This window comes from Kogia breviceps, chromosome 5 (assembly GCF_026419965.1).
Source record: "Kogia breviceps isolate mKogBre1 chromosome 5, mKogBre1 haplotype 1, whole genome shotgun sequence".
NCBI lineage: Eukaryota > Metazoa > Chordata > Mammalia > Artiodactyla > Physeteridae > Kogia > Kogia breviceps.
Window position 1 is genome coordinate 148,196,527 of NC_081314.1, and position 11,038 is coordinate 148,207,564.

General features: G+C 49.9%; 1 protein-coding gene across 8 annotated transcripts in view; it reads right to left on the reverse strand.

Moving 5' to 3' along the window:
• Positions 1-9,953, reverse strand: part of UBE2G2 (ubiquitin conjugating enzyme E2 G2) — a 30,562-nt gene extending 20,609 nt beyond the window's left edge. The window contains exon 1 of one of the 8 annotated variants that reach the window (XM_059065393.2): positions 9,825-9,953. In XM_059065393.2, the coding sequence (XP_058921376.1) occupies positions 9,825-9,867 (43 nt within the window). In that variant the 5' untranslated portion in view covers positions 9,868-9,953. Of the gene's footprint in view, positions 1-8,984; positions 9,379-9,824 lie in introns of those variants that run through there. The other 7 variants (XM_059065395.2, XM_067035235.1, XM_067035243.1 and 4 more) reach the window with 7 other exon arrangements.
• Between the last annotated feature and the right edge of the window lie 1,085 nt (positions 9,954-11,038).

Genomic DNA, 11,038 nt, shown 5'->3' on the forward strand with positions numbered 1-11,038 from the left:
CTGGGAAGAGCCCATGCCGTGGAGCAACTAAGCCCGTGAGCCACAACTACCGAGCGTGTGCTCTAAAGCCCGTGAGCCACGACTACTGAGGTTGCTAGTCACAACTACTGAAGCCCGAGCACCTACAGCCCGTGCTCCGCAACAAGAGAAGCCACCGCAATGAGAAGCCCGCGCACCATGAGGAAGAGTAGCCCCTGCTCGCCGCAACTAGAGAAAACCCGCGCGCAGCATCAAAGACCCAACGAAGCCAAAAATAAATTAATTAAAAACAAATGGTATACTTGAAGTTGACAGATTTCATAGTGTGTAAATTTTACTTCAATAAAGCTGACTGCCTCAAATTAATATTTTTTATGAATTATAAAACAGTAAGTCCCCTAGAGGATAATGCAGAGAATCTCTTCATGCTCTTAAAGACTTCTTAAACAGAACTAACTGTAAAGTTAATAACCAAAAAGCACGAACCATAAAGGAAAAGACTGATAAAATTAAGAGCACTAAAATCAAGAACTTCTGGGAACTCCCTGGCGGTCTTGGGGGAGGGAGGGAGGCAGGCTCGGGTTCTATCCCTCGTCCAAAATCCGCAAGCCGAGCGGCGCAGCCAAAAAAAAGAAAGAAACAACAAAAAGTCTGATGTCAAAAGATATTTTTGTTTTTAACATTCAAAAAAGACAAGGCAAGGCTACCCCCTGCCCAGGGCACAGTTACAGAGACTCGCTGGAGAGATGGGAACGGATCAGCACTCCCGGGCCGGGGCCTCCTGCAGCCTGACATCCCCCTTGAGTTCTGAGAGCCAAGGCCTGGCCACCACCTCCTCCTGACACTCGAACCCACAGTTCTTTTAAACCAGCTGACCCCTGCCCTACCCCTGCCTGAGTCACTGGCACCGACCGCCAGGCCAGCTCCCTCCACTCCAGCCAGGGGCTGCCAAGCCCCAGAGCCACCTCTCCTACCTGCAGAGCCCGCCCCGAGGAAGCACTGCTTGACATCCAGGCCTGCACTCCCTCCTGCCCACCCACCCTTCCTGCCTTTGCCCATGAGAAGACCCTTCTTGGAGGACCCTTCTCAGGAAGGCGTGCTTCTCCCCTATTGCCCACTTTATACAGTTTAAAGGTTGTTCTTATTTTAAATAATACTAAAATAGCTTCATTATCCTTAAAAAAAAACCCAAAACAAAATAAAACGCACCTTTAAGAGAATGCAAAGGTAAGCCCCGGAGAGGAAGAAGACATCTGCAACAGATATAGCCAACAAAGAGCTACTATCTGAACTTCGAAAGAATGCCTTACAAATCAACACAAATATATAAACAACCCAAAAGAAAATCAAGCACAAGCAGGCCTTGAACAGGCACTTCTCTCTCTCTCTCTCACACACACACACACACACACACACACACACACACACACACACACACACACACACAAGACATCTAAGTGACCAATAAACCTAAGACAAGGTGTTCAACCTCATTAATTGTGGGGAAATGCAAACTGGGCCCACAAGCAGAGTACTACCCCAACCAGAAGCGCCCAGTGACCACAGCTGAGAGGGCTGACCCTACGAGGTGTCCACACAGAAATGGAGCCACAGAAAGAGAATGCTGGAAGGAGTGTGAATTGGTATAACTACTTTGAAAATGAGGTTGCTCTCACCTCCTATGACCTAGAAATCCCTCTCCAGAGGGCAAACTCACAGATATATGTGCACATGTGCATCAAGAGACGTGTCAAAGAATTTTTTTTTTTTAACTGTTGATGTCACGACTTAGAAGACTAGCTTCAGAATCTAGGTAGCAACCAACATGCAGAGCAACTTAAAACAAATTATAACAATCCCCGTATGTGTCAACTTCTGGAAAAACACGGGGAAATAGCAGGTGAAATGTCACTGGATGTGATTAAGGAGTTTTATATTGTAACATGTGGCAACTCTCCCAAAAGGGACAGAGAATGGGCTCTGACCAAGGATAGTAGCTTAAGCAAGAGTAAGGAGGAGAATTCGCCAATACCACTGCTGAAGAGTCTCGATGAATCTAAATCTTGTAAGACAAGGACAATCTAAGTATTTCTCCATTGTCACGAAAATATTGTTCTGACTGGTGGTTTAAAAGTTGGTCATGTGTCTCTATTCTGCTATATAATGTTTTTTTGTTTTGTTTTTATTTGTTTATTTATTTATTTTTGGCTGCGTTGGGTCTTTGTTGCTGCACGCGGGCTTTCTCTAGTTGCAGCGAGCAGGGGCTACTCTTCATTGTGGTGCATGGGCTTCTCATTCGCTCGCTGCAGAGCACGGGCTCTAGGCGCGTGGGCTCAGTACTTGTGGCGCACGGGCTTAGTTGCTCCGCGGCATGTGGGATCTTCCCGACCAGGGCTCGAACCCGTGTCCCCTGCATTGGCAGGCAGATTCTTAACCACTGCGCCACCCGGGAAGCCCCTATATAATGTTATAGTTACAATTCTAATCACAGAATCATTCAATTCCAGGTGTTCTTTTTCTCTTTACGCTTGCTTCGTGGTGATATATGAAGCTCTGAGGAGCCAGACAAGCCGCAGGGCAATGGCTTGAGCGCCCACACTTGGCCAGTATGACCAGAAGTAGCCGACCACTAATCACATATCAACTAACAAATATCAATTACACTTCCTCTCTGCAAAGCTCTTCCAGGCAGCAGGGGTGTCGTGCTGAATGAGACAGACAAGGTCCTGCGCCCAGTGAGCTTCAGTCTAGTGGTGGAAGGCAGGCAGCGAACACGGAGACATCTAAGCACAAAGGGTGTTTCAGAGACTGAGGAGCGCGGGGAAGAACCCAACGAAGTGACAGCAAGCCGCGGCCAGGTGGTCCGCAAAGGCCTGCTGGGCAGGTGGTGTTGAATGTGGGCTCTCTTTTTTTTAACTGAGGTATAACTGACATGGAACATTATGTTAAGTTCAGGTGTACAACAAAGCGATTCCATAACTGCATCTATTGTGAAATGACCAGCACAATGCGTCTAGCTGACGTCCATCACCATAGAGAGTTACAGATTTTTTTCTCGTGCTGAGAACTCTTAAGACCTACTTTCTTAACAACTGTCAAACACACACCACAGAGTTATTTACTACAGTCCCATGCTGTACACGGCATCCCCAGAACTTCTCATCTTCTATGAGAAAAAGCCCAGTGCCAGACTAAGGCGGATGAATTGCAAAGTGCTAAAGAGGGGCGGAGGATAGAAGGTCGGTGGGGAAGGGAGCGGGACACCTGGAGCCTCGAGGAGGAACGTACACCAGAAAGAGCTGGCCTTACTTCTCCTTTGCGGAGATCCCCTGGGAACTCCCCTCCGTGACACCCTCCCTTCAGGGTCACAACTGCCACCTCCAGCAGCCTGCCCACCGGCATCCTTGGTCAACAGCGGCACCTGCCGGTCAGAAAAGAATTACAGCAACCGAGTTCTCCAGTCGGAGGGAATGTTTCTGGATTACATTGTTTCCTTGTTTTGTTTTTTGTTTTTAAAACACACACCCACAACCATATAGTTTCATGTTTAATGATGAAAACAACCTCAAAAAGAGAAACAAAATCTTAACAATATCAGAGAAATTTGCAATGACCATTCTTTGCCACTGATTCCTTGAGAATGTTAATTAGCTAATAAAAACACTGCTGTAAATAAATAGTGGCTTTAAAAATAGACACCATGCAGAACAAAACGTAAATATAAACCCTGACCAGTAGCCTTACTTCTCAGAACCCACCCCTCGGCAAGAAAAGACACATGCGCAAAGTTATTCATTTCAGGACTTTCTGTAATAGCAAAAAAACCTGGAAACAACCCAAATGTCTATCAATAGGGGACCAGTCAAATTATGATACATCTACTGATGGAACACTTTGCGGCTGTAAAAGGGAATGTTGAACGCCTCTGCGTCCTAGTACAGAATGAACTCCAGGACATAGTAAATGACAAAAAGTGCAGAAGAGTGTATAACTAGGGTCTTTAAAAAAGAAGTAATTAAATGAGGTCATCGGGGTGGGCCCTAATCCAGTCTAACAGATGTCCTTATAAGAAGGAGATTAGGCACAGACATGGACAGAGCGACAAACGCTGTGAGGACACACGGAGGGGGTGGCTGTCCACACGCCCAGGAGAGATGCTTCAGGAGGGACCAGCCCTGCTGCAACTGGATCTCTGACTGCAAGGAAATAATTTCTGTGGTTTAAGCTCCTTAGCCTGTGGTACTTTGTTACAGCAGCCCAAGCAAACTAAGACAGTGCCCAAACAACTGGACGGCCGTTTGCAAATCATCTGCAAATAAACCTTGACCTTTATCTCATATACCACACACAAAACTTTACTTGACGAGGATCACAGATTGAAACGTAACAGCTGAGAGTATAAAGAAATCATAGGAGAAAACCTTAGTGATCTTCTGTTAGACAATGATTTTCTAAACACAACACAGAAAGCAAGAAATGTTTTAAAAGTCAATCAATTGGATATCACTGAAAATTTTAAAATCTTTGCTCTTTTAAAGGCAATGTTATGAAAATTACGAGGCAAACCACAGGAGCTGTCGTTCAAGAGACAGTCTTTCCGTCCAGCCTAGTGAAGGAGCTGCAGAGCCCTGCCACACAACCACATGCACACAGCTCACAACACTGCACTGTACACTTCAGACGGCAACAGGACAACAGTATGTGTTTCTTACCACAATTTTTAAAAAAGCAAACTACAGTCTAAGTGAAAATATTTACAAAATATCCAACAAAACACCTGTACCTGCATTATATAAAGAACTCTTACAACTTAATAAGGAAACAATAAACTTGATTTAAAACTGAGGAAAAGATTCAAGACACATTATCAGAAAAGATATATGGATGCATATAAAAACACAAACTAAAACCACAATGACATGTCACTACACACCCAAAAGAATGACTAAAAACTTTAAAACTGACCATACCAAGGGTCAGCAAGGAAGTAGAACGCGATACACGGCTGGTGGGGATGTAAAATGGTACAACCACTTGGGAAAACAGTTTGGCTACTTCTTAAAAATTAAACACACACCTCAAATATGACCCAGGAACTTCCTCAACAGAAACAAAAGAATACGTCCACGGAAAGAAAGGTTTAACCCTAACCCTAACCCTAACCCAAACGTTCACAGCAGGTTTATTTGTAATAGCCAAGAACTGGAAACAATCCAAAGGTCCACCAACAGGTGAATGCAGCAACAAGCTGTGGTCTTGAAGGGACTCCCGGCCCAAGCAACAAGCTGGGTGAACTGCAACATGATTATGCTGAGTGAAGGGCCGCTGACAAAGAAAGGACAAAACAACTGCTGGAGTGACCCAAGGCAGATCAGTCATTGCCTGGGTCCTGGGGGCGCAGGAGAGAGAAGGCCAAGCCAGCTTACAAAGAGGCAGGAGGAGACTGGGGGGCGGTGGTTACTCAGCATCCTGACTGTGGCAATGGCTTCACAGGTGTGTGCACGTACATCCAAACTCATCAAATGTACGCTTCAATACATCAGCTTACTGCGTGTCAATTACACCTCAATAAAACTGTTTTTAAAGGGTGGCTAGAAAAAAAGACACCACAAAGGTTGAAAAGACAAAGCACAAACTGGGATAGAACACTTGTAACACATATAACCAACAAAGGATTAGGCATATAAAAAGGGATAGGGAATTTATAAAGAACTCCTACAAATCAGTAAGAAAGAGAGAGCACACTACGGAAATCTGGTAAAAGATACGGACGTTTCACAAAGGGAAAGCATGACAGGATGCTCACCTTCATTCATTGGTCATGATCTACAAATTAAAACCACAAGAAACCACGTCACACCCAGCGGGTGGGAGGAAACAGAGCCCGCACAACACCAAGGTGTCGGTGAACATCCGCAGCGACGCGCACAGAACACGCACACAGGGAAGCGTCGTCCACAAGGCCGACCCGTGAGCGTGCCAGGGCTGCGTCACACTGTGCACAGGCACCAGAACTGTCCCCAGCAGCCAGTCTGTATAATAAGCAAAGGCTGGAAATAACCTACATGCCCAGCAGTAAAGGACAAGTTGTGGCTTATTCATAAAACGAAATACTATGCAGCAGTGAAAATAGACACAGCTATATGTTTCAACATAAATGCATCTCAGAAAGAGTGCTGAGCGAAGACTCAATCTGCAGAATACATGCGGTGCAATCCTATTTCCCCTAAGTACAAACACACGCAGAAGTAAATAAAATGTTGTGTAGAAGGATATTAAGTGATAGAACTATCAAGAAAAAGAAAAGAACAAGTCACACAAAACTCGGCGGTGGTGACTCCTGGTGGCGCGGGAAGCAGCCCACCCAGACTGCTCAGTGCTGCTAACACCCTGCTTCTTACGCCCGTGTCACAGGTGCAGGTGTTCACTTCACTATTTCATCTGAAAGTACACCTTTTATATCCTGTACATACGTAACATACTTCACAATAAAGGATGCTTTAAAAAACTCAAACGGGTTAATGACAGGGAAGGATGACAGGAATGGGAAGGCCAGGCTGAGTCTGGTGGTTCAGAGAAGGCGTCTCCAGGGGAGCAGGGCAAGGAAGGACCAGCACCCCAAGAGGACAGAGCGACCCCATCTGACTCTGCTGTGCTGAGAACAGAGCCAAGCGGGGCAAGAGAGAAGCAGACCGCCGTCAGGACTGGGCTGCAGTTACGCAGGCCGGAGGTGAGTGGCCTGAGCCAGCACTGGACTCCGGATAAATGAAGAAAGTCTGGAGGCAGGTCAACAGGCTACACTTGGATACAGAAGAAAGGGAGTCCTCAAAAGACCAATCTAAGGTTTTGAGCCCAAACAGCTCGAAGAATAAGGCCACCACGGAGACAGGTAAGGCTGTGGGACAACCACGGTGCAGGAGCAAAGCGGCTCGGCGCCACACGTGTACGTTTGGGGTTCCTACTAGACACCGTACTGGGCTGAAGAGTGTCCCCCATAACCTGTGAAAGTAACCTTATTTGGAAACGGGGGCTGTGCAGATGTAATCAAGTTAAAACGAGATCACGCTGGATTAGGATGAGCCCTAAACCAGTGACTGGTGTCTTTATAAGAGGGAAGACGACCACGGGAAGACAGGGGCAGAGACGGCAGTTCTGCTCCACTAGCCAAGGGGCACCGTGGGCTGCCAGCAAGGCCCAGAAGCTGGCAGAGGCAAGGAAGGATCCTTCCTAGAGCCTCTGCAGGGAGCCCCGCCCTGCCCACACCTTGATTTGGGACTTCCGGCCTCCAGAGCCGTGAGAGGATACACTTCTGTTGTGTTAAGCCCCTAGCTTGTGCTACTCTGTTACGGGAGTCCTGGCAACTAATACTTAAGCCCATCTCTGATACTCCTAGAAAAGGCTGGACGATGCATGAAGATAAAACATCGAGAAAAGATATTGGTTTAAGACACCTCGTTTCTTTTCCCATCTTTCTTTTTTTCTGATTGTAAGAACGTGGGCAAATCATTTTGTCTGTTATTCAATTTCCTATAAATTTGTAAAATTAGGGGCCTGAATGGAATCATATCCAAGGTCCTACCACCTCTGAGTTTCTGCAGCTCTGTGACTATTCCAGATACAAGACAGGGGGCCTGAACCCCATCCAAATCTACCTAAACCCATTCCGCACAGAAGTTGCTTCTGTAAAGCCTACCTTTCTACTGGATGTGCCACCTTAAAAATGTGGTAGGAGGGCAAACCAGATGCTAAGACACAAAAGACAAGAATCACTAAGTGGGATTTTATCATGTTCCTAAGATACTGCACGTCCCCAGCAACACACTGGAGTCGTTTTCCACGGCTGATGTGACGATGACCACAAGCTCAGTGGCTGAGAGCAACACTCACCGATGATCTCGCGGTTTCTGTGTGTCAGGGCCCGGGCACCGCACAGGCCACTTGGTCCTCTGCCGAGAGCCTCACAAGGCTGCCACCCCAAGTTCACTCAGAGGGTTGGCAGAATCCTGCTCCTTGCGGCTGCAGGACCGAGGCTCCAGGGCCCTCACCGCTGTCAGCCGGGGTCATTCTCAGATTCGAGAAGCCGCCGTGTTCCGCAGCTCCTGGCCCAGCCACGGCAGGGGGTGCTCCTCCTGCTCTGGGTCTCCTGCCTCCTCCCCGCGCTGGGGGCCTCACGTGACAATGGGGTTCCACCTCCATAACCCAGGACACTCTCCCCACCTTAATGTCAGCTCGTTAGTTACCTGTAAGCAACATCTCCAAAGTCCCTTCACACGGTGCCCAGGTCAGCGTCTGACTGAGGAACCGGGCACGGGAGTCTTAGGGAGACAACCGTAAAGCTCTGTCTGCGACACACTCCGAAATGTCGTATATTTAGACATAAAAACACAGGATACACTTCTGTGATACAGCTTTGGAAGTCAACTGCTACTTACATTTTATTACTACAAACTGACAACATGGCTGAGATCGTGGATGGGACTTTTGTAAGCACAGAAAAGGGGAAAATATTAGGAAATACAAGCTCAACAATGAAAAGACTGGGTTGAAACAGCCACTTAAATTCCCCACGCAGGGGTTTAACAAAGTCCTTCTCTACAGAAATGAGAAAATAGTACCTGCTGGCAGTCTAGAAACAGGGTCAAATAAACTAAAACAGATGCAGCGACACAGACCAGGACGGCAGGAAATGGCACGTGTTCCCAGACATCTGACCCCCAGCCAGGTTTCCCAAGAGGAGACAGAGGCAACGGCCCCCATATCTCCAACCCTCTGTTCAGGGGGAAACATCTCTTCCCCCACTCTGCCCCCGCAAAGTCTCCTCTAAATATACATTCTTACTTTAGAGAACGCTAGATGGTTATCTAATGTTATCCAGGGCGTTATCTAACCATTTCTTTTAATGAGCCTGCATTCGCAACTCTGTTGGTTTGCTCTAGCCAAACACTGACACCCCCTGCGCAGGGCAGCCAAGATGGTTTAGGAAATTCAGCTGCGTGCGTATTTACCAGTTAGCTTTGCGACATTCGTTATTTTAGTTTATGTTCAAGTTTCTTCGGAAAGTGTCCTCAGTGTAACGACAACAGGAACAGCTCACGCTGCGGACAGCCAGCTGTCAGGTACCTGGCTAAGCACCATCTTCACAGACGGGGAAAGGCAGAAGGCGACGTCCGAAGTCAAGGTCCACAACTAACAAGCAGAGGCAGGTGTGAACCCCCAGCAGGCTCCCTCCCACCTTGCGCCCAGCAAACACAAGGGCATCCATCCCCGGCTTCTCACAGCGACTCCTCCAAGGGAGCCTCCGCTGTAAAAGGGAGAACACGCTTCTCGCTTCTCCGTTTGCTTTCCCCAAACATCAGAAAATTCTGCGGGCCAAGAAAGCACGGAGGCTTTTGCAACGCTACCCGGGAAGAACGGCAGACGGCGCTGTCCAAAAACCCTGTTCCCTCGTCAAAGAGAAAACCCAAATCTGACCTTTCGCCTCCGCCTCATCAGTACGCGATTACCCTCCTAGGGCGCTTCCCGCAACTTCTCACTAGGCCGGTGAGCTGTCCCTCCGCCCGGCCCGCCGGCGTTCGCGAGGCTGGGTCGGGGAGCCCTCCGGTTGCTGGCAGAGCCGGAGCCCAGCGTCCCCAGACCAGCGCCGCGCCAGCTTCTCCCCGCCCGGGGTCGCGGGCGGCCCCCGGCGACCACACGAAACCCGCCCCGACGGCGCAGACAGGCCGGGCTCGGAGGCGGACCGAGTCCACGCCCGGCACCCGGACGTCGGGGGCGGCCGCCAGCAGCAGGCGGGCGGGGTTGCGGGGCCCGACGGGGGGCCGAGGGGCGGCGCGCGGGCCCGAACTCACGTTTGTACTCGGCCATCAGCCTCTTGAGCGCCGTCCCCGCCATTTTCCGGGCAACAGCTGCGCCGTTGGCCTCGCCTCCTCAGCGCTCCTCCCTCCCGCCCGACGCCCGGGCTGCTTCCGGGTCGCCGCGGGGGCACAGGAGCCCTTCCGGGACGCGAAGCGCATGCGTGGGGCGGGGCGCGTGCGCGGTGGGCGGGGCGGGGGCGGGCCCTAAGCCGCTTTGTGGGATCAACGCTGCTTCCGGGGATCCGGGTTCCGGTAGGGAGCTCTGCAGAAGATCCCGAAGCAGCGAGCGCCCGCAGAGTGTGTGTGAACCGCCTGTTCCGTCCTCGTGGCCTCAGGGCGGCCCCGACGGCGGGGACGGGGATGGAGGATCGTGGACAGAGGATGGAGACGGCGGGGAGGGCGGACGAGGGGGGCGGTGGGCAGGGCTGGCCACTAGCGGGCCGGATGAGCAGTTATCGTTCAGACTATTTGCTGAAAGTACACCGTGGACCGTGTCGGGGCTCCCTCGCTGTCACCCGTGCAGTTCAGAGGAGGCGACTTTCAGGCCCAGCTGCAGTCAGAGCGAGAATCCACGCGGAACACATTTGGTGCCCCGGTGGCTACCCTCACACCGCTTTAGGTTCGAAAAAGTGAGATTGGCGATTGTGGCGGTTTTATGCCGTTGTCGGTGTGGTTCTGGATTCCACTCGGCCAAGAGAGGAGCTTTGGGAGCTCGAGGAGGGAGCAGAGCAGCGGCCAGACCCTTCCCCCACCCCAGGTGTGGATGGGCTCCCCTCCCAACCGCCAGCCTGCTGACCAGCAGCTCCCAGAGGCAGCGGGTCCAGACTTCCCCACGGCCCCCTTGGCAGTCCCCCAGGCCACTGCTTCAGGAGGCCAGCAAGGGGCTGTCATCTTCCTCAGGCCATACACCACCCTCCCCCCGCCCCGCTGCTGCTCTGGCTTCTCCACCGAGTAATGTGCAGCGGATAACTAGACGCGCGAGTCTTCTTTTTTTTCCGTAACATTCATGGTGGTTCTGCTGACTGGCCCACTGATCTATCTGTTGATCTATTTATGCCTCTTAGAACCCCATTCTTACTTCAGAGAAAGTCAGCACCTTTAGTGCTTTGTGGCAAGGATATATGCGCCTTTTGAAAAAGAAAAGGTTTTATCTTCACAGCACATATCCAACGTACTCCTCTATAGAATTTCAATGTAATGTCCTGTAC